Source organism: Metarhizium robertsii, assembly GCF_000187425.2.
Source record: "Metarhizium robertsii ARSEF 23 chromosome Unknown MAA_Scf_1, whole genome shotgun sequence".
NCBI lineage: Eukaryota > Fungi > Ascomycota > Sordariomycetes > Hypocreales > Clavicipitaceae > Metarhizium > Metarhizium robertsii.
In genome coordinates, this window is record NW_011942149.1 from 3299055 (window position 1) to 3326282 (window position 27228).

The window sequence follows — 27228 nt, forward strand, 5'->3', positions numbered from 1 at the left end:
GGCTGATGTCGGAACCAGGGGCCAAGATGGGACGGCGGCAACACGGGCAGCACTGGAGGCTCCAGACAGACCATCAAGACTGAGATGAATTGCTGGAGACTCATGAAGAGTCGTGCATCGTGGTCAAGGTGTCCGCGGCGGCGTCTCCCGAGTCCAGACCGCCGAGTGTCTACAAATGACGTTACCAGACACCCGGCATTGCTTGTGTAAGCGGCGTCTTTGCAAAGATTTTCTGCGTTAATAAAATAAATTACTACCGAAAAAAGCGGCCGAGGGCCGGTGGGACAGCCCAAGACCCAAAGTTGGCGCTTTCGCCCAATGAAAAACAAGAAAAGAAGGGACGTGGAGCCCAGGGCTCAAAGAGCACAAGGCTCTGGCGCTGTCGTTGACGCTGTCAGTCACTGCGAAGAACGGGCCGCACGCGCCAAGGAAAAAGGACAGAGTCATTCATAGAGAAAGAGAGAAAAAAAAAGCGCCAAACCGCCAAGCCCAGACAAACAGCTTTCTCTCTCTCTCAGACGCCAAGTTCACCTCGAGCTGCAACACGTACTCTCTGCCACCTCGTCCTCCCTCCCTCTCCGGCGGCACGTCACCACCCATTGCTTCCGTCTTTGCTGCTTGCCGGCGCAATTGAGTCTCTGTGCAGACGGCACTCCGGAGCTCCGGCGCAATGCCTTCCACCCCCCGAGCTCTGGCCGCCCTCGGTCGAGCAAGTCAATTGGCATTGCCAACCCGCGTCGGATCCAGAGCCTACTCTACGGCCTACTCTGCGGCGACCGGACGCCATGCTCTGCGGTCAGCCGCGAGGCCGACCGTCGCCATGAGGCTCGCCGCGACTGGCAGGGTCGCATTCCGCAGAGCTTATGCCGACGAAGCCCCCAAGCCCAAGCCCAAGCCCGGCAGACTGCGCAGGACCTTCAGGTGGGCATGGAGAATCACCTATCTCTCCGCCGTTGGCCTTGTAGGCTACACCTGCTACATCGTCTACCAGGATCGCCATCCAGAACCCCAGTTCGAGCCGGATCCGACCAAGAAGACGCTGGTCATTCTAGGTGAGCGAAATCGGAGTCCAGCTCTGCAACTGCTACATGACTAGTATACCTCGTACACTGTTACTAACCTTGGTCCCTTCTCAGGTACTGGCTGGGGGTCTGTCGCCTTGCTCAAGAAGTTGGATACCGAGAATTACAACGTCGTCGTCGTGTCTCCTCGAAACTATTTCTTGTTCACCCCCCTCCTGCCGTCATGCACGACCGGCACCATCGAGCACAGGTCCATCATGGAGCCTGTCCGAACCATTCTACGACACAAAAAAGCAGCAGTCAAGTTTTATGAGGCGGAAGCCTCGTCCATCGACCCCGATCGAAAAGTCATCAAGATTGTCGACAATTCGGAAATCCAGGGGGCCACCTCCGAGACCGAGATTCCTTACGACATGCTCGTCATTGGCGTCGGTGCTGAGAACGCAACCTTTGGCATTCCCGGTGTGCGAGAACATAGCTGTTTCCTCAAGGAAATTGGCGATGCCCAGCAGATCCGCAAGAAAATTATGGACTGCGTCGAGACTGCCGCCTTCAAGGGACAGACCAGCGACGAGATTGATAGGCTGATGCACATGGTTGTTGTCGGCGGCGGGCCCACTGGTGTTGAGTTTGCCGGCGAGCTCCAGGACTTCTTCGAGGAGGACATCAAGAAACTCGTTCCTGAAATCAGCCCTCGCTTCAAGGTCACCCTGATCGAAGCCCTCCCCAATGTCCTTCCCTCCTTCTCCAAGCAGCTCATTGATTACACCGAGAACACGTTCCGTGAGGAAAAGATTGACATCAAGACAAAGACCATGGTCAAGAGGGTCACGGATACCACAGTCGAGGCCGAAGTCAGTCGCCCTGACGGTGGCAAGGAGCGCGTTGTCATCCCTTACGGCCTTCTGGTCTGGGCCACTGGCAACGCCGTGCGGCCAATCGTCAAGGACCTGATAACCAAGATCCCTGCCCAGAAAGATTCACGCCGTGGCTTGGCCGTCAACGAGTACCTGGTTGTGCAGGGCACCCGTGATATCTGGGCCATTGGTGACTGCGCCGTCGCTGGGTATGCTCCCACTGCACAGGTCGCATCTCAGGAAGGCAACTTCCTCGGCCGGCTGTTCAACAACATGGCCAAGACTGAAAATCACGAGTCTCGCATTCAGGAGCTGAGTAGCAAGATGAATCTGCAGGCTGGTAACTCGGCCGAGGCCGCACACGAGATTGAGAGTCTGGAGAAGCAACTGCGCAGGATCAAGGATATTAAACCCTTCAGATACAGTCATCAGGGTAGCTTGGCCTACATTGGTAGTGAGAAGGCTGTTGCCGATGTCAGCTGGTGGAACGGGAATTTGGCCACCGGTGGCAGCTTGACCTATCTTTTCTGGCGCAGCGCTTACCTCTCCATGTGCTTTAGCAGTGAGTTATATCCCTGGCTTTGATTATTGCAGTTTTCACCTTGGTGGCCCCCTTCCGCCTCTTTTCCTCAAGCGCCGGGAACTAACCGACTACCAAACAGCCCGCAATCGAGTCTTGGTCATTCTGGATTGGCTCAAGTCCAAGGCATTCGGCCGTGATGTGTCACGAGAGTAGACGGGACAATGAAACTGGCGAGTTTGTACACAGGCGCTGTGGACGTGGCGGCCACACGATTATTACAGATCGGGAATGAGACATCATAGATAATTACTTGGGACGTCTAACAATAGAGTAAGGGTGCATTCGTATTTAAACTAGAGGAATTCTAACTTGACTTGACTTGACATTGTTCAATCTACATGAGTATTCTCGTCTGCCATGGTGTCCACCGGATTCTGGTCGTCAGATAAATAGCCCCGATAATGATGTCACTGGGTTTTTTTCAAGTGTGGTTCCTACCTACCTAGGTAGGTATCTGTCTAGTCTTTATGTGATGAATGCTTAGATAGGTAATCAGAAGTCTTGGAACGTATTCCAATGGTTTGCAACAATGCAAGGCTTCAGCGGATCAGCCCATCAACGCCACAGCGCCAAAAGCTACAAGACTCACTCACTTTAGAAAAAAAAAAAAAAGATAGCTGCACATTAGACGTGTAATTCCGAATGTATCCAATTGCCAGATGCAAAATCAAAAGCCAAAGTCAAAATCTGCTCGTTGATGTTGTAGGGTAGCTTACATCTGTCTCATTACATAAGCAGAAGGCGACAAAGGAGACAGAAAGTCCGAAGACCCACTCAAGTACTCTGGTGGAGGCAAGTTTTGTACTAGCGTAGCCTAGTGGCTGACTGGGAAACAAAAAAAAAATGGGAAGGGGCCTGGCAGTTGGCAGGGCAGACAGAGGCGGAAGGGAAAAAAGTCCAGGCGCGAGTCGGGCCAACAAAACTCTGTTCTTTCAAACTCTGCACTACGCAACCGCAACTCTCACTTTTCTCGACATTCACTCCTCCCCATCGCCTTGCACGACAGATCCGTTTATCGGACTTGAAATTCTGTGATTCAATACTGACGGACCGCAACATCTCGCTCCCATAACCCTCACCTCTTTCGGCCTTGCAAGCCCTGACCCAAATCGACAAAGGACGCCAACATGTCCAACTACGGTGGCGGTCGCGGTGGCGGGTACGGTGGTGGTCACGGAGGCTATGGTCGCGACAGAAGCGACAGAGGAGATCGAAGTGGATATGGCGGCGGCTACGGTGGAGGGTGAGTTTCGACATTCGAAGGCGACTGAGCATTAACCAGCGATTGTCAACACGCTGCACTGGAAGTTGTTCCATGTGCATCGGCAATCGCGACATGCCCAGCTGGCCACGTCGCCGCATTTCGAAAGAACAACTTACTAACGAATCAGTTTCAGACGATCTAATGGTTACAGCAATGGCTCCCACGGTAATAGCAACGGCTTCGGCGGCGGTTATGGCGGTGGCCATGGCGGCTACGGTGGTGGTGGTGGCGATCGCATGAGCAACCTCGGCGCCGGTTTACAGAAGCAAAACTGGGGTATGTATTCCTCCTCTCGAACAAGACCATGCTTCCAAGAGTATTAACGATTTCACAGACCTCTCTACGCTGCCTAAATTCGAAAAGTCGTTCTACAAAGAGATCCCGGAAGTCGCCAATAGATCCTCTGCAGAGGTTGACGCGTTCCGTCGCAAACATCAAATGACAATTGCAGGAAGAGATGTGCCCAAGCCTGTCGAGACCTTTGACGAGGCCGGGTTTCCACGCTACGTCTTGGACGAAGTCAAGGCCCAGGGCTTCCCTGCCCCCACTGCCATTCAGTCACAGGGCTGGCCAATGGCTCTCTCTGGACGTGACGTTGTTGGTATTGCCGAAACGGGATCAGGAAAGACGCTGACCTACTGTCTTCCCGCCATTGTTCACATCAACGCCCAGCCTCTCTTGGCCCCTGGAGATGGTCCTATTGTCCTTGTCCTAGCCCCGACTCGTGAACTTGCTGTCCAGATTCAGCAAGAAATCACCAAGTTTGGTCGCTCCTCACGCATCCGAAATACCTGCGTCTACGGCGGCGTCCCCAAAGGTCCTCAGATTCGCGATCTCTCCCGAGGCGTGGAGGTCTGCATTGCCACACCTGGCCGTTTGATCGACATGCTGGAGGCTGGCAAAACAAATTTGCGCCGTGTCACTTATCTTGTTCTCGATGAAGCTGATCGCATGCTTGACATGGGTTTCGAGCCCCAGATCCGAAAGATCATTGAGCAGATTCGACCTGACCGACAGACCCTCATGTATTCCGCGACGTGGCCAAAGGAGGTACGAGCCATGGCTGCTGATTTCCAGACCGACTTTATTCAGGTCAACATCGGCTCCATGGACTTGTCTGCCAACCACAGAATCACGCAGATTGTCGAGGTTGTGTCTGACATGGAAAAGCGCGATCGCATGATCAAGCACCTTGAGCAGGTCATGGAAAACAAAGAGAACAAGATTCTCATCTTTGTCGGAACAAAGCGAGTTGCCGACGACATCACCCGATTCCTTCGTCAAGATGGTTGGCCAGCACTGTGTACGTATCCATCCTATCAAGCATTGTTCGTATCTCACGACAGTTGGTTGCTAACTGCCCTTCACTGTAGCTATCCATGGCGACAAGCAGCAAAACGAACGTGACTGGGTCCTCGACCAGTTCAAGACCGGAAAGAGCCCCATCATGGTGGCCACAGATGTAGCTTCACGTGGTATTGGTTAGTATCATCACCCCCGTCCAACCCTTCCACCTTCGCCTTATTACCCATTGGCAACTTCCAGCAACGCTTTTGCTGTATTTTACTCTTGACGTCTAGGGGCCATATCTTAATTGCGCGAGCGTGCCTGATGTAAACCGTGTCCGCCTGGTTTCTCCAACCGTGGAGTCTTGATCCGCTGTGTAGCCTTGCCTTTGCTATACTCGTATTTCTGCCCGCGTACCCATTTTCTCTATCGTGGTACTGGCGTAGAAGTTGGCATCTCTTGATTTCTTCAAGCTGTCTCCCAAGGCTCCCTGACCCGAGGACCCGGTGACGGAATCCACAAGTTCCCCAAAAAGGATGAATGGCATTGTCGCACCCAATTGGATTGCCCTGGTTTTTCCAAGGAGTGAATGTTAAGATGGCTTTAATCTTGAACCATCCCTGACGCATTACTGCGCTGGAACGTTGCTATACACACCCTCATCTTCGCCTGCTAACCTTGATTGATATAAGATGTTCGCAACATCACCCATGTGTTGAACTACGACTACCCCAACAATTCGGAGGACTACATCCACCGAATTGGCCGTACTGGCAGAGCTGGTGCCAAGGGAACGGCTATCACGTTCTTCACCACTGACAGTAAGTCCGAGTTTTTATATCCCTCCTGGTCATTACTCGTAGGCTAACAACCTCATCCAAGACCAGAAACAGGCTCGTGAGCTCGTCAATGTCTTGCAGGAGGCCAAGCAAAAGATTGACCCTCGCCTTGCCGAAATGGCCCGCTTCGGTGGCGGAGGAGGAGGCCATCGATATGGAGGCTGGGGGCGCGGACGAGGCGGTGGTAGAGGTGGGTATCGACGACATTGAAGCCATGAAAACTTCACCACGAGCTGACCTGTCTTGTCTCAGCCAATGCCAACAGCCAACCCCTGGGAAACCGAAGGTGGTAAGGTGACTTGTCGTCTACAAGTTGGCTCAGGTCTTTGCGAGCTGAAAGTGGCAAGATTACCCTCTCGAATATGAAGTTCAAAAGCACATGGTACATGTAACGGCGTTTGATAGAAGGTACAGGATGTTTTTTCCCCCTCCATTTCGCAGTTAGACACGGCGCGATGATGGTGCACAATCGTCAAGGTTATTCTATTCATTTTTGTCTGTTTCTTATTGCTCATGGTTGCCGAGTTGGGCTGGACAAGTAGTACCCGCCTGGGCCCTGGTCCAGAGCAGAGGCGCGGCCTCTTTAACGACGCCTTTGCCCTCGTACCCACTGTCTCTGAGGACTAGGTTATGGCTGCGCATGTATGTATGTCGATAGACGATTTGGCCAGGAAAGCATCAGACCAATTTCACGGCGCAGGCAATAGTGTCGTGGTTGTTGGATGCTAACCTGTCACTGATTGTGTTGATAGATGATTTTGTAGTTTATAAAAGTTGCTTGCATTTTTGACAATCGAGGCAGAGGTTCGCCAAATCATGTATTTGCGGGCTCAGTGAAGATGCCCACCTATATTATATATACATATATCTTACTAGTGATATGATGACTTTTTGTGTGGGCTGTCATATATTGCGGCATATCATGTGATTAATATATTCTGTATCAGGGATTAACCAAGGCAAGGATTTACCATGCTTGCTCCTGGCCATATCGTCAACGCTCGCCACATGGAATGACGTCAAGCAGCCGGGTTGCGTGTATGCTCGTCGGCATGCTTCAGGTTATGCAAGTCGCGTCGCGGCCGAGACGCTTGTCACTGCCTTGATGAAACAAGGGGGGACCGCAGGGCAAGCTTGCTCGCCTCCTTGACATGTTTGAATGGTTCTCGCCGCCTGCTTCGCCTTCTGCATGCCCAAGGGATTCGGGCTCCATTCGGTAAATCCGCATGCCGCTGTGTCCGGGAGGGGGCGCGATTCTGACTACAGTTTTGCGGAGTTAAAAAAAAAAAATAACAAAACACGCTGACGAGAAAGGGCAAAGTTTATGTGTGCATGCCTGGGGCCTCATCCAACAACACACTGCATGGCTTCATCGTTTTGCGCCCTGGAGTGTCTACAATCGCTTCATTCCGTGATCTGGCTGTCATCTTAGGCAGCTATGGTTCTTTTTGTTTTATGGAAATACAAAAACCAGAGTTTGATTTTTGATACGCGGACCAGGCCGTAGAATATCCGTCGTACGGCATCAATAGTTGATGATGTTGCGCCGTCATCTCGGCGCATGGGGATGCCGGTGGGACGGTCTTGGAGAAAGCTGCCTTGGCAATGATGGATGAATGGGAGAAAAAAAAAACCCGCAACCTGGGCCAGATACGATCCTGGTCTCTCTGCCAAGGGCCTGTAAGCATGTAGTAAGACGTGAGGAGAACCCAACGCGACTCGGCTCGTGGGCACGGGACGAGACGGAGGGGCGGATTTTTTTCTTCCCTTTTCAATCTTCATGTAACATTTCGTGCCAGTGCAGCTTGGATGCGTAATACGGAGTTGAGTTAGGCATATTGGATGACAGCTATTGCTGAGATTGACGAATGAAGTGCTTTTTGATGAGGGATGAACAAGGTTGCCAAATTATCAACTAGGCAAGTTCTTCTTTTTCGTTGTAGACGCTCAGGCACGGACCATAAACAATGTAGCAGAGACATTGTCAACGCGTGGACAACGTCAGAGTATTGAGATCAGCAATCCTGCAAGAGCCAGCGGTAAAATTGTTGCGAGCCTGGGAGCCGTGGCCTGGAATGGAGAGCAGCCTTGGGCCACGCGGTGTACTGTCTTGAACAACGGAGCACGAAGACGGGAGTAGGGAGCAGAAAAGACGGCAGGCAGTGTCGATAACAACAGGCGCGACTTTCCAGCTCAGCACGACGACGTGTGTCTCAGATTCCCCATCGTTGAACCAAGGTAGAACCCCAGACGTGTGTGTGCCGGCAGGCAGGTAAGCAGGTTGGCAAGCAGGCAGACAAGGTACTGCGAGACATGTTCATGGGGGGGGTCTGAATGTGGCCTTGCCGAATTGTTTTGGCGAGTTCATCTCAAGCCATCTCTTGTCACCTGACCTTGATCGTCAGCACGTAATAGAATGCTGGCTGCTCAGTACTTGCTTCTATACACTATATCCTGTTGTTTGCTCCAGGAACGTGTCGAGATGTCGACAGAAAGCTGGGGTCGCCGGCAACCATTGACCTCGACGAGATGTGGGCAAAGCTCAAGTTGTCCCAGGCCTCTTTCGGTGCGTGGTGCCGGTGCAATGTGAATGCTCAATTTGCTACACCCCAAGAGGCGAAACGCCACCGTTTTGATCTCATCCGAACGCATCCAAAGGGGGCTGGTGGGCTCCTCTGTATTTTGTGGATGTTTGATTTCTCGATCCCCCCAGAGCTCGTGTATCTAACAGTAGCTGAGATTTCACTAATAGGCTCTCTACATGCCTGAGATGGTGGCTTCCAGTCAGAAAATTCGAGGGAGCTCGAAAGTGGCCAGGGGACAGTTCAGATTCAACAACGCAGGAGAGGTGAGAGAGGGCTGGCTGTTCGGTGGCCCCGAGATTAGTGAACAGGTACTCCGTACCTCACCAGATACCAGGTAGGTACCCAGGTAGTAGTAGGTCGTAGTTAGTAGGGTAGTAATTGGCATTGCTAAATGGCGGGAATGGATGGGCAGCCTTGGGCTGGATGTGCGGGTTGCCGGAGACGGCAACCATCCCGAAAAGTTTCGGATAGGCAAATGAGCGCTGGGAAGCCATACTGTCATAGGCAGCAAGTGGAAGAATACAAGCCTAAATGGCTGAATGAGGGCTTGATGACAGACTGTGCCGTGATACTTAGTTATCACAGGCACGTACGTAAGCCTGTTCCCAGGGACGTGGTTCAGCATGGCGCTCCCTGAGTGGTGTGTGGAGGCCAGTACCGTAGTTGTACGAAGGACTTGGGATATGCTGGGACTGGCTGATTGCCTGTTCCTTGTTGTCCGGATCACGGAAGCCATGGCTCGGCAGTGTTGATGAAGGCCCCGGGGGCTGGGTTCTTCACCTTTGCCCCCGTCTCCTGGCGAAAGCTTTGGAATACCTGGACAACTCGAGCCTGCCCTTGCCCCCTCCCCCTTGGCATACGAAGATTGGATTTGGAGGTAGGTAGGTAACCCAGTGGTAATCCAGTTGTAACCCTCTGGCGTGCATGGCCTCTGGAATCTCGCAAACCATTGCCGTCATGGAACGAGATTGGGAAGCGTAAAAGGTGGGTGCTCACAATGTGACAATGTCCATCGCAATATCATATATCGTACGGAGTACACACTCCGCACCTCTGTGCAGCACTGTAGCCAGCGCACCAATGAAGCTCCAGCAAGAAGGGGAGTTGGAGTTGGAGGTGGTGACTGGTGTCTTGATGGTGGTGGTGGTGGTAGTGGTGGTGATCTCAGGGGAGGGAGGGGGGCGTTCGCTGCCGCCCAATTGCTCGCCACACCCACGGAGCACGGAGGGGTGTTGTGAGTAAAAAGACAGACGGACATGAGCGAGGGGGTTGGCATTGCTCGCTGCCTTGCCCGTTGCTCACTGCTCAAACGCCTTGGCTCTTCTCGGTTGGACCTTTGGAGTTTGCAGTACTGCTGGATCCGATGCGACGGCCGCTGCCTCGAGGAGGTTGAAGGGAGACGCCTGATGATGGTGATAATGATAATGGTAACGATAATAATAATAATGAAGTGAAATGAATCCTGATCCTGCCCTGGGTCAGCAAACCCGCAAATCCGATCCCTTCGGGCGACGTCTCCCGAGCATGCTTGCTGGCTGGCACACGCGACGTGGTAGAGACGCGTCCCTTGGGGAGCGCCACAGCTCCTGAATCATGAATAGCCCTCTCGACGACGCAAAGGCGCAAAGGTACTTGACTGCGTGTCTATGTATTGATAACGGACGGCCATGTGCTCGGCATACCTAGTTCCGTGTACGCACACACACACATCTTGCTCGGGTGCGAGCACGGAGTGCCGAGTACGAGGGCTCCCTCTGGAGAGGCCCGAATGCGGCTGCAAAGTTCAATGTTGGGAACTTCGGATTTAGAATTTAGATCCCGCTGTGCCGGCCCCAACAGACTGAGTCCGTCACCTGCCACTGCGAGGCTGTACGCTCATTTCCCCGGGCTCTAGACCGTAGTAGCTGAAGTACGGAGTCGTCGTGAAGCCATTGGCGCCACTACCCGTCACCGCCTGTTCCCTGCCCGACGACGCCAGCAAGTACTCAGGCCCATACAATACAATACACAATTGATTTGAACTGCCCAGGTGGTTGGCAGCTATTCAATCATCCCTTGGTGGCTTAAGTGGCTGGATTCCTGATTTCTTCCTCCTGACCTGCCAGAGTTGATGGCCTCAATCGGTACAACTCCAACCCGGTTGGGTCCGACATCGTCAGGCCTCTTGTTGATTCCTGGTCTGCCAACCGGGTGACTCCGTGGCATCCATTCATCATAATCGGGGCCAAGCGGCCAGCCCTTCCTGTTTCGTGAGACCGACTCCAAGTGTCCAGGCTCCCCCCTCCTTTCAGACCCCTTCTCCAAGCCAACTCGCAGTCTGGGGCCTTTGGATCTCTGCTGGAGATAGTCCTACTACTACTAGTAGTAGCAGTAGTACTAGCAGTATCAATGGAGGTGGGTGGCGTTTGTACCCCAGCTTGTCCTTGTCCAGCAGTCCATCCAGCACAAGGAAATGCGCTGGCTGCATTACTACATGCATGCATGCTTGCTTGCTTGCTTTGCTTGCAACCCGTTGCAGCTGGCCTTCTAATGCAAAATGCATAACGATGTGTCTCCGATTCCCACTCCAGATAATGTACGGAGAAGGTCTATGCATATGGGAGAACATCCAATACAATGGAAGCACAGCCGCCGGCTCGGCCTCCGTCGTGCAAGTCCCAGCCCTCTGGTGTCGTGTTTTGCTGGTGCGACCTTTCTTTCCAACTTTGTCCGTTATTTTGACTTTGATTGTCACGGCTTCGACAAATCCCGGATGCAAGCCAAGAGCCCTTCCGAAAATCGTATAATTAGATGCACATGACGTTGCTCGTCGTATGCCTCACCAGGGGCAACCTGCGCTCTGCCTATGCGACAACCATCTTGAAATACAGGATAGGGGGTGCAGCCGGCCATTCAACATTCAGCCTGTATTGCCCCAGGGTTGCACCACCGGCCACACTCCTCCTAACATGTCACACTCCCAGCGAGGGAGCCGTCCATCAAAGGAGTCGCAAGTTAGGTAGATGTATGTGCAAAAATGTTGTTTGAGCCACCACCACCAGTCTGCATTGGACACTTTGTCGACCGCACTGGCCGCGGGTGATGTACACAGGGATTTTCGGAAGAATGCTCAAGCTGTCTGATTTCGAAAAGTAAGCAGGGAACATGATCCAATCCCTTTCCAACCTGCCAAATGCCAATTCTCCGAGATCCATGCGGGAAGAAGGTTGACACAAAGTCGCGGCGCTACTAAAAGCAGAAGACCGATATCACCCCGCGGCGACTTATTCAAGTCTGTGCCCACCAAAAAATGAGGACAACTAACTGCTGAGACATGTAAAGTAGCAGGGAGATGTAATTTCTGTTGTCCACGGCGATTTCTTCGTGAGATGCGTTGAGAGATGCTGTATACACGGCGTGGCTGCCAGAATAGCTTGCTTCAACATGGAGCTTCATCTCGTCAGCATGCAAAACTCCACACGGATATTTGTCTAGTCCCGGCCGCCACTGGTGATGGGATCCTAGATGCCTAGCTGATACTCGAAAGCCGTTTGCCCATGTAGTAGTACCTACCATCCCCCTCCCATACTAGTTCGGAGTCGCGTTTTGGGTTGGTGGGAATCTCATCCACGGAGCCGCCCAGCCGCGGGTTCAGCAAACTAGGGGCCGAAAATGGCCCTAAGATGACTTCGGCATGTGTCTGGTTGGTTTGAATCAGATCACAGCGCCCCTGCTGCAACTTCAGCCAGGCCAGAGCCAGGCAAAAGCTCTCTGCTAGGATCCGCTGGGCGGCTCAGTTCGCCGACACCATGCTGAGTAGATGGATGCAGAAGTGAGATCTGGAAAATGGAGCGAAAGTGGGCCGCCGCCAGACCAACGGGCCAGGGCAAACCCGTCATGACAACCTGTGACACAAGCCCCTGATTTACAATCTTCAATCCCATCAAAAGACGCTGATGTTCGAGGTTGGTCATGCCAAAATATTTCAATCATGTACTAAATCCTGGGTATTGCGAGCTGGACACCCCTTTTCCACAAATGAAAGGGTTATATAAGGGGCTGTCAGCAGTGGCGGGCGAGACCAACGCGAGTTCTCCTCCCAGGTCCTCGAATTCAATGCCAATGACATTGCTGGGTCTGTATCGGATTCTTGTTTCCGTAGCGCAGTGCGGTGCGTTCCGTCGACGGAACCGGGCAATTGTGACCAAAATTGTTTTGTAGTTGTTCCGGGAAAGCTGTCTAGGCTTCCATCCACCCACCCGAAACCTGATGAATAACGTTATTCATGTGGCTTGGCTAGGCCGTGACGTTGGTCTGTAGCCGATAAAGTGAAAACAAAATCCAACGGCCGGTTTTTCTTTCCATATTGAGTGACAAAAAATCGACGACCAAGCGTATTGAAATTTCAACCTTGGCTGCAAAGACACTCTATCCAAGATTGGCGCTTCGCCGGTGGCTGCCATCGTGGCGCCTGTCTCGGAAATCACCATTCTACAAATCATATTCAATGGCCTAGCATCGCTCTTGGCGACTAAGGACGCAGCTGAACACAGACGCTTGCTGGCCAGGCTGTCGAATGCACACCGGAAGCCTTTGCATCCGCGAGTCCGAGATTTGATTTTGATATCATGAAACTTTGTCAGACTGGGCAATATGGATACGGCTGAAGTTTTGGTGGAGTATAGCGTTTATTAGGTTGAGAAATATCGTTTATCATGCCATGTATCGGCCATTTTCCTTTCCTGGTAGGCCATGTTGCTCAGTGTGTGCCCATCCTGTCCTCAATGAGAAGAACACCCGTCCCCCAGCCGCGCCGCTGACTGGAAACTCGCCCCTGAAATGGAATCTTTGTGTCAATGGGAATGCACAGTTGAGGATATGAATTCATCGCTGGGTCATGCAGAAGCTTAAGTTCCAATAATGGACGAGGCGATGGATGGCATGTTTATTTGCCCCGGGCAACCCCGTCGCCGCGAGGGGAAACATTTCACCACAAGTCAAGGAGCATATCCCTCAACTGGACGGTAGGAGGGCGTCTTTCTTGTGGAGTTGAGGCGTTTGCTGGTGCCTTTTGTTGTTTCCACAACGAACCCCATGGTTCGTCTGATGTCCCACGTACTGTACATATACTGCAAGTGTCCGAACGGGAATAATACTTTGAAGGAAGCCGAGCTAGCCAGATATTCCAGAAACGCCTGGAGGCTTGTGCTGCAACACTCTCGGGGATTGATCGCCATGTGGATGGGCCATTACGCTAAAGTAGACAGCTCTAGTTTTAGTAGATTTCCTAGCAGTATAGTGGCAAATACGGATTTCGCTGGCCCTGCTTTGAGCGGGTACTACCAAATAAGTTTACTGCTTTGCAGTCCCCCTGCTGGGCCTGAGAAATTGTGAAGAAGACTGAGTGTATCGATCATGTAGTGGCTTGGAAGGATGGTTGTTGTCCGGTTTGGTTTTGTCCACCGACTCCTACCCACCTAGTGTGTGCCCGAACTGGTTGAGTACAATAGCGCTGGACTGTTGCCATAGCTATTGCATATATTACGTCGACATGTTGTTCAAGTAATTGGTCCTTGCGATTGCCGTCCATGATGATCTTAAAAACAGTTAGTCTGGGGCTAATAACGAGGACAAGTAACGTACGTTCAAAAAAGCATGATACCGTCGACCTGAACGAGACAAGACTCCACAGCCATGCATGCACATGTGTTACAGTGGCCATTTTGAATATGAAATTGACGGGTACGCTTGTCAACCCAGTGATTGTGGACTGTCCCGACCAGAACCGTGACATTTGGTTCAGTTGACTCTTCGAAAAGGTTTGTACGCCCTGAGATTCAAGGCTCTTCATTCGGCATCGCAGTAGTAAAAAGGACAGAGCGATAAGCTGAGCAAGCCTGGGACCTGGGACCTGGGACCTGGAACTTGGAACTTGGAACTTGGACGACCAGGTTGGCGTGAGCATGGATGGGTTCGCGCATCGGTGGATACCCCACGTGAGACGAGATGCAGGTTGGGTCAACTTGGGTGAGTGACACCAACTCGCAAAAGCACGTAGTGACAAAAAGTGTATTCCGTATTCTGCATCCAAGAACTGGAACTTAAGCAGGCAGGTCTAAGTAGGCAGGCAATGCAAGCAGTGCAGGAATTCCTGACATGGCTTTACACGTGTACCCTGTGGACACTAGTCGTTGATGTCCAGTCCTTTAGTGTTCTCTAAAGCTTTCTATTATGATAAATAGACTTGAGAACTGGCTGCAGCGTACAAGCGCAGTTGGCGCCGACGTCGAGAAATGAATTATACCTTGTTCTCATAAGAGTTCAGCATCAATTCTCCAGCTCTGGCGAATGCGGTCTTAGGGATACTGAAATTTGGCGTGACACAGCACCATGCGGTAAAGCCGGCTAAATGCAGAGTTGGTCCAATAGCTACCGACCTAGGTACATGTAGGCTGGTATGTTTCGAGGCAAGTACGCCGAGGGCTCCTGAGTTTGGAACGTACGGGACGTGCATATTTCCATGCCATGCCTTGCCGTGTCCGTCCGTCGTGCCTGTCGTGCCCGCCATATCTGTCATATCTGTCATGCCAGTCACGTCAGGTCTGTCATGTCAGGTCTGTCATGTCAGATGGTGACAAGGTCTTGTCGAATTCGGACGCGACCAGTCAACATGGTCGTCATTAGATGGCCATGTGCATACGGAGAGTATCATCGAACAACCTTGATGCATGCATCTCCTCGCCGACTTTCTTCTCTCCCCCGCAGTAACTCTAGATCTTCCGCATATTCCCCTTGGGCGCTAACGCCAAGCCCAGATGTGGCCATGACGGCAGGTGGTGCGCGAAGAAGCACTTGAGAGTTTCGAATAGCAGGGTCATCTGGGATTCTCATGTTCCTGTTTGATCTTTTGAAAATGAGGCTAGAACATGGTTCTAAAACGAAGTCTTTGGGCAACTCGCCGCCCCCGCCTCGCCGCATCATGCCCATTGCAGCCGTGCACGGCTCATTTGTTTTTTTGTCCATGGTTCTCAATGGACAGTATTGCACGGGAAATAAATACATAAAGAGTCCACAAGGCGAAAGAGGCATGACGATCATCTGCAGCTGCCAGGCTGCCCAATCGCAAATGTATTGATTGGGTCGTGCATAAGCGTGGAGATAAATGTACCCAAGGTCAACTTAGCCCGCAACTTACTCTATGTGTGTCTTGAATGGAGTAGGTACGTTGGTACCTCCCTAGTTGGTCGGCATGTCGTAGTCAAAGTGGGCGTGGCACCATTTGGGCTTGGAGGAAACTGGGGAACTTGTGAAGGGCCAGTTGCCAGTTGGCGAGAAGGGGGGGAGGGGGCCGGCGCATTCTGCAGGGCTGCAGCAGCCCACACTAGATTGACGGCGCTCGCTGGGTTAACGTTGAAATTGATCATGTCAATTCATCAGCTTTCAGAATGCCCATGGCGCCAAAAATAGCCGCTGCTTCAACTTGCTGGCACGATATACAACCATTATCCGGCGTAATCACCCATTCCCCATCCCCAGGTCGTGTTTTATCCCTGTTGGTTTCTATTCTTTTATTTTCTTTTTTTCTTTTCTTTTTCTTTTTTGTTTTCATTCATGTCTCAAGTGCACAAGCACCACGAAGAGAACTTGCAAGTCGCCGCGCCGGGGAAATCAAGACATTGTGTTTTAGGGTGGGTGACTCCTCGAAGAGCGACATGGATAAGGTGTGGAGGCTAATGAATTATACATAGACCTGACAAAAAGAAGAGGTCAACCAGGCCCCGTCCGTCGACCCGACAGAGGCACTCATGTGGCTGCTGTACGGAACGAGTACTACCAACTGGGGGTTGGGAGATTCTGTGGTATGAGGTATGCGGTACGGAGTATGTGGCAAGTTATGTATGTAGTATGTAGTGCAAAGATGGCACTGGCTTTGTGTGGGGCTGTCTGAGCGATCGATCCGACTTAACATTGGAACGTTTTGGCGCAACGCGGTATGGTGAGAATGTCTGGTGCTTGTCCACAAGGGGTGCCTCGAACAGCATCAAGACATCCACGGCAGGAACATAATGGTATTGTTTGTTCTCAACTGCGACCTCAGCATCACCCATCGCGCCGGCCCTACGATATACGAGTTCGAAAAGCGTCCGAGCTCAAGAAATGGTCGAGGACTACGAGCGCGGCATCGAGTGCCATGTGTGCGGTTGCGACATCAACATTTCTGCCGGATATATTTCAGAATACGCCCGACATCTCATACCACACAGTCGCCCATTTTTGCCCCGGCCTCGTTCAAATTTGTTCCAGTTTCTTGGTCAAAGTACCGATGCTGCATTTTCCCCATTTACAAGCAATTTTCCATCGGTTGAAGGCTACATGCACAAGAGCTTCTCTGTTTCCTGTGTCTATTCATCAACTGTTCGACCATAGGTCTGTTTGATATCCAAACTCTCCGCCTTGACCATGAGATGCTGATCTGAATTATGGGGCATTCTGGGTATTGGAATCGCATCTGCAGACTATTAGTACGGCTTGAACCTAGTCCAGGAATGGCGCGCAAATGTCGCCCATGCGGCGGCAACCCTGAGGCAGGCGAGGAAGAGAATCCAGCACTGAAACCACTCATGTTCTTGTTTTGGACAATCCTCAAGGTCGCGATGGGATGCAGCCGGGGAGAGAGAGGGGGGGAGGGGAGCATGGTTACTATAGAACAGGGATGCTGGGTGGACATCCAGCGTGATACTCCGTACTTGCTCATAGTAATACTATATGAAGGGCTGAGAGTGTCTGGCCTTGACCCCAGGAAGTGGCTTGAGGTGGTTTAGCCAGGAATCGTGGATATCATTGTGGAAGGCCGGATATCGCGTAAAGAGCCCTCGGCCGACATGGGCATGCACTTGGCCATCTGACAAGTTGATTGTCTGTGCAATACTAATACGAAGAGATTGGTTTCGTCGAGAGCGTCCGAGTTTCTCTGGCGACCCCTGGTTAGCTGGACACATAACTACCATACGGAACTTTGCAGACCGCAACCACCGGCGTGACCCACTTGGCCCGTTGTTGATTGCTGACCTGACATCTGGACGCAATCAGCTCCTCACACATGCTGACATGGGCAGGTGTTTGTTGAGGTGCCGCCTTGCCCGCCGCAAACCTGTCGATAACAACGCAGTGAGAATTACTACAACAAATCGTCATCTCTGCATATCACGGACACGGGCATGGGCACCTCGCCCTTTTTTTCCTTTTTCGTTTTCGAAACTCTGGTGGAGGTCACTATACAGGACGCGGATGCCACTGGACGTGATCCTTTTCGTCTTTCGACTAGCAGCAAGTCTAAACTGGCTGAATCAATCAAGGTGGGCTTGCCGTCAACGCGCTTCCGGATGACTCCCGACATCTTAATCTCCTAGTCGTTCTTCTGGCTCTGCAGGCTAAGGCACATCAATCTTTCGTCTGTTCTTCCTGACGTGATGTGATACTGGTCTGGTGCGTTGTGGGCTTGGGGACGGTGGATGCCCTGGAGCAATTTGGGTGTTGCTAAAAGTGGCTGACCCTGGCTTGCAGCTCTGCACGTCTCTCTGGGCCGCCCTGACGGAGCGCCGTGGGGACATCTGGAAGAAAGAGGGGAGGGCACACATGTGCACGTCGTGTCTTGGGTGGACACCTGCACACATCTTATGCATGCATGTCGACGCTGTGGCGGCTGTTTGTCCATCACGGCACCATCACGGCACCATGACACAGTCTCGCGCTCTTGGCCTCCATCTGGCAGATGGAAACAACATATGACGGCAACAATTAGGAGAGAGATAGTCGTGTGGCTCGCCTGAGCTTGGCATGCCATCAGCACTTTGGCCTCATCCCTCCCCACTGATGTTCGATGCTAGGACTTGACTCTATCTACAATATGTATCTCCGTTGCGGTTGCGTTGCGTTGCGGACGCAGGCAAAGGCCAACTCGTCTCTCCCTTATTTCATTTAATTTTTAATTCATTATTGTTCCATATTTTTTCCCTTTTCAGTTGATGATGAAGATCATCGCCCAGAAATTCAGCTGCGGGACAAGACCAACTTAGACCAGACAGACCAGACACGCACGACACCATCAAAAAGGTTGCTCAAGCGAAGGGCAGCGGTTGGCCGCTCGTTCCTGTAAGGAGTACTGAGATCACCGCACCCCATTTACCAATTGCAAACACGTTGACCACGAGACAGAACAGACATCTGGAGCCTATTGTATTGTGCAAGTGCCCACTTTTGCGTTCCTGTCGACTGTCTCAGCAGACCCGACGCAACTCGCGTCGCTGAATACCTGGCTGCCTTGGAGGCTCGAATCGAGAAACATTGATTGTCCTGCAGACGTTCAGCAGATGGATCGGCAATGAATTTCTTTCTCCAAGTCTCGTCTCGCCGGCCTTTATTGGCTTTCCACGCGGCTGTTGGACCTTGACACCACACAGAGCTTTGGGAACCAGTCTGGCCCCCTCACCCTTCACCCGCCTCCACAATCCTGATCCAGGAACACGAGTGACTAGTAGTCCGTTGAGAGTACTCCGGCACTCCATTCTCTGCAAAGAGTACAAACCGAGGTCGAGAGGCTCAGATTGTGTAACATAGGCTAGCGTGAGCCCGTGAACCGACCTGCTGGGCCCTAACACCAGACAAAACGTGCCCGAGACCGCGGCCACGGTGATCATGGCGCCAGACTTTGTCTCTCCACGTCGACCGTCTTCGTCGACAGTCTTCAACCACCGCACTCTACCTGGGTAACTTGCTTGATTGCCTCCAAGTTGTTGGAACTCTGGGGAAGTAACCAAGCCAACCCTTGGCCCTTCTGAACGGCTGGATCCCCCTCTTTTCCACTTCCGTTAGCAGCCAAGACGAGCATCTCGGTCGGCGCTCACATCTTACTGCGAAATACTGACTGCAAAAATGGATACTTCGCACTTCGACGGGTTCACATTGTTCACGAGAATGACAAGGCAGCAGGTCTATTCGGCAGGAAATGCCAATGGCACAAGAAACATGGGATATGGCCCAACGGTCAAGGTTCCTGTCCGCCCCCCACAGTCCAATGCCCAGTCGAATAAATTCGCCATTATGGGCATTTACTCCGACGACGACATCGACATCAACCTGGGCGATACAGGATGCCTTGAATACAAACCCTGCGATCCGTACAATGACCACCCCTTCCCCTCTCTCTGTCTGCACACCCTCACCCCAGCTCGCAAGGATATCCGCAGCCAGTGATAGTCAGCCTCGCACCCTCCCCGCGCCCTCGCTGTTGAAGTCTCCCTTTCTGGTGGAACCAGCCACCATAACTGTGATTGGAGCGCAATGTTGTGTGTTGAATGAGTTCCATTTTGTCCTTCGCCGCGAGCTCCCAGACTGGGAAGCGAATGTATTGTATAGAGGGAGGCCTGGCGGGTTGAACTGGTCTTTGATTAACCATGCCATCGAGATTCCGCTTGGCGTATATTCATCTTCTTCAATGCCATCATTGCTTTTCAAGAAGGAGGAAGGTTAGAAGACTTCCGTCCGCATGGCGCAAAGAGAGACTGGATTGTCCGGCGTTGGAGTTGGCATATGAGGTATGAGAGGTATTCACCCAAGTGTCCCCAGGCAAAACGGGTTTCTTTTCAGGCGGCTATCACTGCAAAACAAGAATCCACTTCAGTGGCCAAGACCTTTTGAAGTCTCAGCTTCCAAAGTTGTCTGTAGGTGCGAACGCGGCGGATAAAAAAACCCTGGTCGCGGGGCAATCGGCTCCGACGGAGAGAGTACATACATCTTGAGCGTATGTATGTATGTATGTTGTATATACATACATACATATAACATTATACATAGGTATGTATGTATATCCACTGTAATACGGAGCTGGCCCAGTGCCCCCAGTTCTTATAAGAGCACTTGACACTGTCTAGGGCAGACCAGGAGTTCGGACATCTTCATCCACGTTTTTCTTTGTCGCTCTGGCTGCCTTATTGTATCACTGGGGATACCCACAAACCGAAATACCGATTACTTGTCCATTCCAGCTTTCTCGCGAGGGTCTGAATTGAACGTCACTTGGTTGGGGATGAAGGAATGCGGCTTGACAAGTACCGATACATAGACGCCAACACGCATAGCAGCTTGGAGATATGACACGCTCGCAGCAGCGTCAAAATCAACGTTTTGCCAGTAGTATAATATTTCTCCCGTCCCTGGTCAATGATTGAGTCGCCCACCCCGGCAGGCCAGAAAACAAAAAAGTTTAATACCAGAAAAGGGCTGTAATAGTGGCCAGCCAGCGGACACGGCCTGCAGTCTGAGAATTGCCACAATTTCGGCACGGACATGATGGTAAAAGAGCGAGCTACGCAGCCACTCGCGCACGTTGCAGCAACGCCCAAGGCCCGGTCGACATCGACTCAGGAGGGAGGAAGAGAGCAATACTCGATCAAATGGGTGGAGAGCGATTGCTCGAAGCACCTGAGCACCCTGTACGCCCCTCCGCCACAATGTTGTCGGGCTTTGCTGAAGCCGGCCGGGGGGACTCCAAAATGTCACAGGACCACATGTGCAGTTGACCTCCCAGAAGCCAGCAGACTGGTAGAAGGGTTGTATGGCTGTACAATGGTATTAGGTCAACGTAGCACTTGAGTATGGCTGTCTGGTCGTATCGTAGGTGCTTGGGTACCTAGGTAGGTAGTTACAGGGGTGCAGGGGCCGGCCATCCTGGTTCGTCTGGCTCCGTGAGCAGGGAACCACAGGGAGCCACAGGGAGCCACAAGAGCCACAGAGCCACAGGGGGCAGGAAACTAATCAATGATATTTCTCCCAGGAATCAGCACTCAGCAAGAGCGGACACTGAGGGTCTCTGTTGTTGCTGGCCCCAGCAGGCCCCACCATCCTCTTTGTGCGCCCACCCCGTTGGATCGCTGCAGCCACCCCCGCGTGAGCGTTCTGTAAGCGCTGGCACCATGCACTGCAAGCCCTTTCAGTGCTCCAGGGTTGAGGGCTACAGTGACCTCACAGGGCTCACAGGGCTCTTTCTCCTCCGGCAGCACCTGACCAGATCTTCAATGTTGTCAAGTCAAGGTTGCTACCGTCCACCTCACCTCCTCTATCGCCTCATCGGTGTCCCCGTCTGGAACAGTCACCAGTCACCAGTCGCAGTGAGGATGCAGGTCTTGCTCTGTCTTGATTTTTTCCTTCTCGGCGAAGTTTTTTTTTCTCTTTCCTTTTTGCATTCTTCCTGATACGCCGCCTCCCTACCTTTTCCTTGTTTTTTCTATGCTTTACCCTCTGGCTGATGTCATTGTTGAACGACTGACCGAGTCATTCATTGGTTCCATGTCCCAGAGGGCCTCAAGACAGTGACAAATGACCAAGCAGGGCTGAAGATCTCGCGCTTGTGGTTTACACCTCGCCCACGAATACAGGCCGCATTAATTTTGGCTGCCACCGCCTTGACCTCACCTTCCATTGTCATCACCGTCATCATGACTTTCCTTCCATAGTATCCGCAGCAGCAGCAGCAGCAGCAACAAACAACACCAATAGCATATCATCATCATCATCATGATGGCCATCATCATTAACATTCATCATACACATCATCAACAACATAAAGGTCACTGAATAAACGGCGTCACTCATCACCCACTGATTTGTAGCATGTTCCGGATTGAGCCAGCTTCTCTTTTCGTAGCGTGCCAACCCGCGTGCCTCGTCCAGCTCGCCGGATCGCCATCAAGTGCCATTTGCATCTTCTCTGCCTCTCATCAGGTTCGCGCTACGACGGAAATAACCCGATTTTTCGCCTCACACCCCCTCCCCTGTCCACACACAATACCGCTGCTTCCATCTCGAACGGAGCAGTATTGTGTAATAGGCAAATCCCACGAGAGACGAAAAGCCCACCACTCCAGAGTCCTCCCGCTGGTCCCAATCACTGGGTTCCATCCGTTGTTCTGATTGTGTGGTTCCCCCACGTCTGTCTGTCGTGGTTTTCCGTGGCCCCGACATGATGTTCATGTGTTGTTCATGTTTGATGTGTTTGGTGGTCCAGCCCTTCGCAGCCTGCATCTGTCGTCGGCCCGTACATGTAATCTTTGCCTCTGCCAAGTCGGCCGCCCGATTTCTCTCTCTCTTTGCCATCCATTACAAATGCATTGATTGACCTCTGCATTCAAAATTCTCGCCTGCCCGTGCTATCATCGATTCACAGTTGACTTAATTTTCTTGGAGACACGGAGCCGTAACACCAGACTTGGCTCGCATAGGAGGACTCTTGTGTCCGTCCGTCCTGTCTGCGCGAGGCCTCAAGAGCGCGCATCCCGTGCTTGCACGCCGTGTCTGGTTGAGGCCGTGTCTTTGATTGGCACCAGCATAATTTGGCCGTCACTTGCCCTTGAGCATTTGCCGTCGGGTCGCTGACTGAGTACTATCTGGAGTCGGCCCACCGTCTTCTTGTCCTGTCTTATCCCAAGCAGCCTCTGGTGCACAAGCTCCGAGGGCCGCGCCCAATTGCTCCGCTTGTCTTCTTCATTACTCAAGGTCCCCGTTGTTCATTATTTTTGCCTCGCCAGCGCACCAGACCGTATCAAATTTCTTCGGGTCCCGCATCGCGCTGCTGCACAACAATAACAACAATTATCGCTGCCTCGGCCGCTGCCACACATTCTCATTTTTCGAGCACGCACGCAACTTGCAACTAGGCAACAGACGCACAGGAAAGCGCACCAGACCAGTGCCCTCCCGGCCTCCTGCCCGCTTCACGCCTGAAGCATCGCGCCTCCAGCTTTAAGCCTCAAGCCTTGCGGCCGAAGCTTGCCCTGCGATCTGTGGTTTTCTGACGTGAATTGCGCATCTCAGCGGTTTTGCGCATTTTCCCGAGTCGACCTCGGGCTGTTTTTCACCCTGACTGACTCTCTGCTGCGGTCAGAGTTCATCGCCGAAGACAATCTGTTGCGTTCACACCCCCCCTCCAGTCCCAGCAAAGTCCTAGCAGGTCCCAGCAGGTCCCATCTCGAGTCAGGCGCTAGGCTCAGTTGGAATTGGGCGCTCGGCAGAGTCCACAATCGATACTGCACTATATTAGTGTCGCGCTCCGCAATCTGGTTCAAAGCCATCTTAGCCCCTCGACTTTATCCTCTGATCGTGGGCGACTGTGTGCAAACATCCTTGGAACCCCCGTCCCCAGCGACAGAGATCCGTCTCAAAAGTACTCGGTCTTGTTCCTGGTGTCATCAATCAACCTTTGGGAAATAGACTATAAACCTCCATTTTGGCCGCTTGCACGGGCGCCATCCCCAAGTACCAGTACAATTACGGACTTGCACTGCTGCCGCCATTGTCCATCAGCCTGCCACCAGGAACCGTCATCTAACCCACCACGGGGTATATACATACGCCATATATCCGCCTGAACAGGGATCACTTTTATCCTCATCAACTCTCCCCTCTTTCGTCCTTCAACTTGCTACTTGCAACATTTACTCTTCTTTCTCTGGGCTGTCAATCTCGTCCTCACTCAGACGCCAGCCGGACACTCGGAAAGTGAACGGCCCATCCGTCGATTTATACATCGCCTCGCGGAATCGCTCCCTCCCGGTTGCTACTTTGTCTTTTATTTTTCGCCCCTCTCTACCAGCATAGACAAGTCTGGTGTTGGCCGATTGGCACATCTTGGAGCTTCTTTGCGGCACTTGAACTTGACTGACTTGGCGACTCTACGCAACCTCCGGACTAGTCGTACCTCTATGGACCGACCTGTTCACGACTACTCGCAGACAGGTTTGCCCTCGCCCTACCCAAGCAGCTTCGGCGACAATCATTCTGAAGGTTCGGCTGCAGATCACGCGTCAGGTGCGCAGTATCCCGTCAAGCAAGAAGTCAGCTATCCGACCTCGGCGACACCTACGTCTGAGTACGGCGTGTACCCTCAGTCCTCGCGATCAGGAACCTTCCAGGAGCATATCCAGCGTTCATACCATCCAGCGACCGGCACCGGCAGCGGAGGTATGGCGCAGCAACAAAACAGTCCGTCATTTACCCAGCAGGATGGGCGAAACCATCAAGCCCATACCGTTCATTCTGACACCGGAGTGCCTATAGACCCGTCCATTGCGGCACCTAGCCCGACTTACCCTTACGGCCAACATTCACCATACGGTACAAATCCAGACATGACGCACAATTACTCCCATACAAACAGTGGCATATATGCGCAGCCTCGTCCCGACTGGACGGGTTACTCTCAGCATAGTCAAATTGCGTCTGGGCACCCTGTGTACTCGCCCTCTCAGGCCTCACAGCAGGCTCAACAAAGGCCAAATCAGGTAAGTTTTAGAATGGAACAACTTTTGCATGGCTTCCTCCGCGATGTTGGTCGCCTAGTCTGGAAAAGAACTTGGCGTGGCTGCGATCGAGTCGTCACCGAATATAGTGTTGAACTCTATTTTTGGCCCCTCGCCACAGCACAGCGCAGCAATGGACTAGCCTCCAGCCCGCCCCTTTTCGGAAAGGACCGCCAGACAACGTAATCTATGTCACATATGGCTAACATGACTGGCTTTTGAGGTTTACTCGTTTGTGCCAATTCCTGGAGCGCAGCAGCACAAGCGCCCCCGCCGACGATATGAAGAAATTGAGCGCATGTACAAGTGTGGTTGGAATGGCTGCGAAAAGGCTTACGGCACGCTGAACCACTTGAATGCTCACGTCACCATGCAATCCCACGGGCAGAAACGAACCCCTGAAGGTACTTTGGCCTACAACCAACCCGACTGACTTGCATGCTAACCTTTCATTTTCAGAATTCAAGGAGATCCGCAAGGAATGGAAACAGCGCAAGAAGGAGGAAGAGGCACAGCGTAAGGCTGAGGAAGAGCGACACCGTGCCGCTGCTGCCGCCGCACAAGCGCACAACGGTGGACCAGACCAAGGCCCTGATGTTCCTCCAACTTCAACCTACCCAGGCTCTCGACCTGTTCAGCTGCCTCCTATTGGTTATCAACCAAATCAGTATCCAGCTCCTCCGTCAGGAGCAGTCCCCCAACAGCAGCTTGCAGACTATGGTGCCGGCCACATGTACCCAAACTACCAGCCTCATTCGCCATACGGCCAGCCTACCCAAAGCATGTACAACCAGTGTAAGTCGAAAATGATGACATGGGATTAAAATCGGGAGGGATACTGACATGCACTCGCAGCTAATGGCGGCCCTCCTGGAAGTCATTAGGGTGGCGTGTTCTTGGTGACCGAAGGCAAGTGGCTGTTACCTGGGGTACCAACAGACCGGAATCATGACTTGTAAAATACTGGGCCACTGTACGAATCCGCATATTTCTCTCAACTCATAATTGCCATGATTGGCGGGAAACTCTCTCCTTGGCCTAGTTGCCTCCGTAGGAGGACACCAGTTCAAGCAATGGCGGTGGAGCGGCTCTCGGCGTTCAGATTTTTCGAAGAAAAGGGCGGACGGGTCGGATATACCCTCAACAGGACTCTCGACTGTTGTACGTTTTGTATTGGGGTGAAGAGCTCTCATGGTTTGTCTTTGGACACACATATATTTAGCCTCAAGAGGCTTTCAGCCTTCCATAATGGTTGGAGTTTGTCCCTTATTGAATTCTTTTTAACCGTTTTCTTATTGCATACTTTCCTTTAGTGTTTTTTGTTTTCTTATTTCTTACTCTTATGGTACTTGCCCATTTTCTCCCATTAGTATGACGTTGATTGGTTTTCTCATTCGCCATGACGCAACTTTTGATTTTCGCGATTATTTCCTGGGGAAATGGCTGGGTGGGCGGGTGGAGAAAGGTTGAGTTAACTTTTGCATTGTTTTATGGTGCATGGGAGGTAGAGGGCATTATTTCACGAGACTACGGTGGTCAATTTGATTACCTGGCGCATTAGGGATGTTAGGATATGAAAAGATGGCGTGATGAAGCGAAACCTCTTCTTTTGTGGAGGGTATACCTTCTGTGCCGCAAGGCAATTCTGGGAGGAGAGTCTTTATAAGAAGATGAAGTAATGCGTGCCGACACAGACTCTGACGCAGAGGACTAACGATGACGGTGCAATACCCGGTTTTTAGACCGATGATGACGTTAACCTTAATGAAGTGGCGGAATGAGAGAAAGAGAAAAGAGACAGAGAGAAGAAGAAGAGGAAGAGGTGGCAGCCTGTTCCCCATGTATTTGCTACTATAATGGCAATGCCAGAAGTACAGGAATCACGTTGGACGAAAACGCACCAAGATATATGATGGTAGTGCGGGATGGAGCAGAAGCGAAGACGAGATGGACATGTTCATAATTGCAAACTAATGTTTTTCACTAAAAAGAGCGTACAAATATACATTTTGCAGAGACGCTCCTACACTTGGTACGTGCTGGGGTAGCTTGTGATGAAGAATGCATGTCATGACACCAAGGTTACATACAATTCGTCTCTGTAAAAACAAACATGAGAGAAGCACGCGCGTCGTTTGCGTCGTCCGGCTAGCTGTCCAATGCACAGCGAGTGAGCTGCAGGGAAATTTGACCGAGATGACGACGGCAGTCAGAAGCTAGTTTGCGAGTGGCGGTGGATTCGAGGAGTTGGGTGGTGGTGGTTGTCATTGTCGTTGTCGTCGTCGTCGTCGTCGTCGGTCTTCGCGATCCACCTCCTTGGCACTGGGGAGTTTCGGAAGACAAAAAGCAAGCCACCCCACGCGGCTGCGGTGACGACGCAACCATGTCCCGTGATTCATATTAGTAGATCGATCTCAGGTCCCAGGGCAGCGGTCGTGGTGTCACAAGGAGAAGAGGCTT

The 27228-nt window shown here is 52.1% G+C and overlaps 4 protein-coding genes across 4 annotated transcripts; all 4 read left to right on the forward strand.

The window, feature by feature from the left end:
• Positions 1-670: 670 nt before the first annotated feature.
• Positions 671-2615, forward strand: MAA_02488 (alternative NADH-dehydrogenase; the record flags this gene model as incomplete). Its single annotated transcript, XM_007820486.2, has 3 exons — positions 671-1052; positions 1137-2441; positions 2542-2615. 3 exons carry the CDS (start codon positions 671-673, stop codon positions 2613-2615), a joined length of 1761 nt encoding a protein of 586 aa, XP_007818677.2.
• A 974-nt stretch (positions 2616-3589) lies between these two features.
• MAA_02487 (ATP-dependent RNA helicase dbp-2) lies at positions 3590-6145 on the forward strand (the record flags this gene model as incomplete). The annotated part of the gene is made up of 7 exons (XM_007820485.2): positions 3590-3705; positions 3860-4002; positions 4061-5029; positions 5100-5207; positions 5706-5834; positions 5896-6042; positions 6105-6145. 7 exons carry the CDS (start codon positions 3590-3592, stop codon positions 6143-6145), a joined length of 1653 nt encoding a protein of 550 aa, XP_007818676.2.
• Positions 6146-19348: 13203 nt separating this feature from the next.
• MAA_02486 (uncharacterized protein) lies at positions 19349-19669 on the forward strand (the record flags this gene model as incomplete). Its single annotated transcript, XM_007820484.1, has 1 exon — positions 19349-19669. The coding sequence occupies one exon, from the start codon at positions 19349-19351 to the stop codon at positions 19667-19669; it is 321 nt and encodes a 106-aa protein (XP_007818675.1).
• Positions 19670-24171: 4502 nt separating this feature from the next.
• MAA_02485 (zinc finger domain-containing protein-type/integrase, DNA-binding protein) lies at positions 24172-25652 on the forward strand (the record flags this gene model as incomplete). Its single annotated transcript, XM_007820483.2, has 4 exons — positions 24172-24750; positions 24992-25172; positions 25228-25563; positions 25624-25652. The coding sequence occupies 4 exons, from the start codon at positions 24172-24174 to the stop codon at positions 25650-25652; spliced, it is 1125 nt and encodes a 374-aa protein (XP_007818674.2).
• Between the last annotated feature and the right edge of the window lie 1576 nt (positions 25653-27228).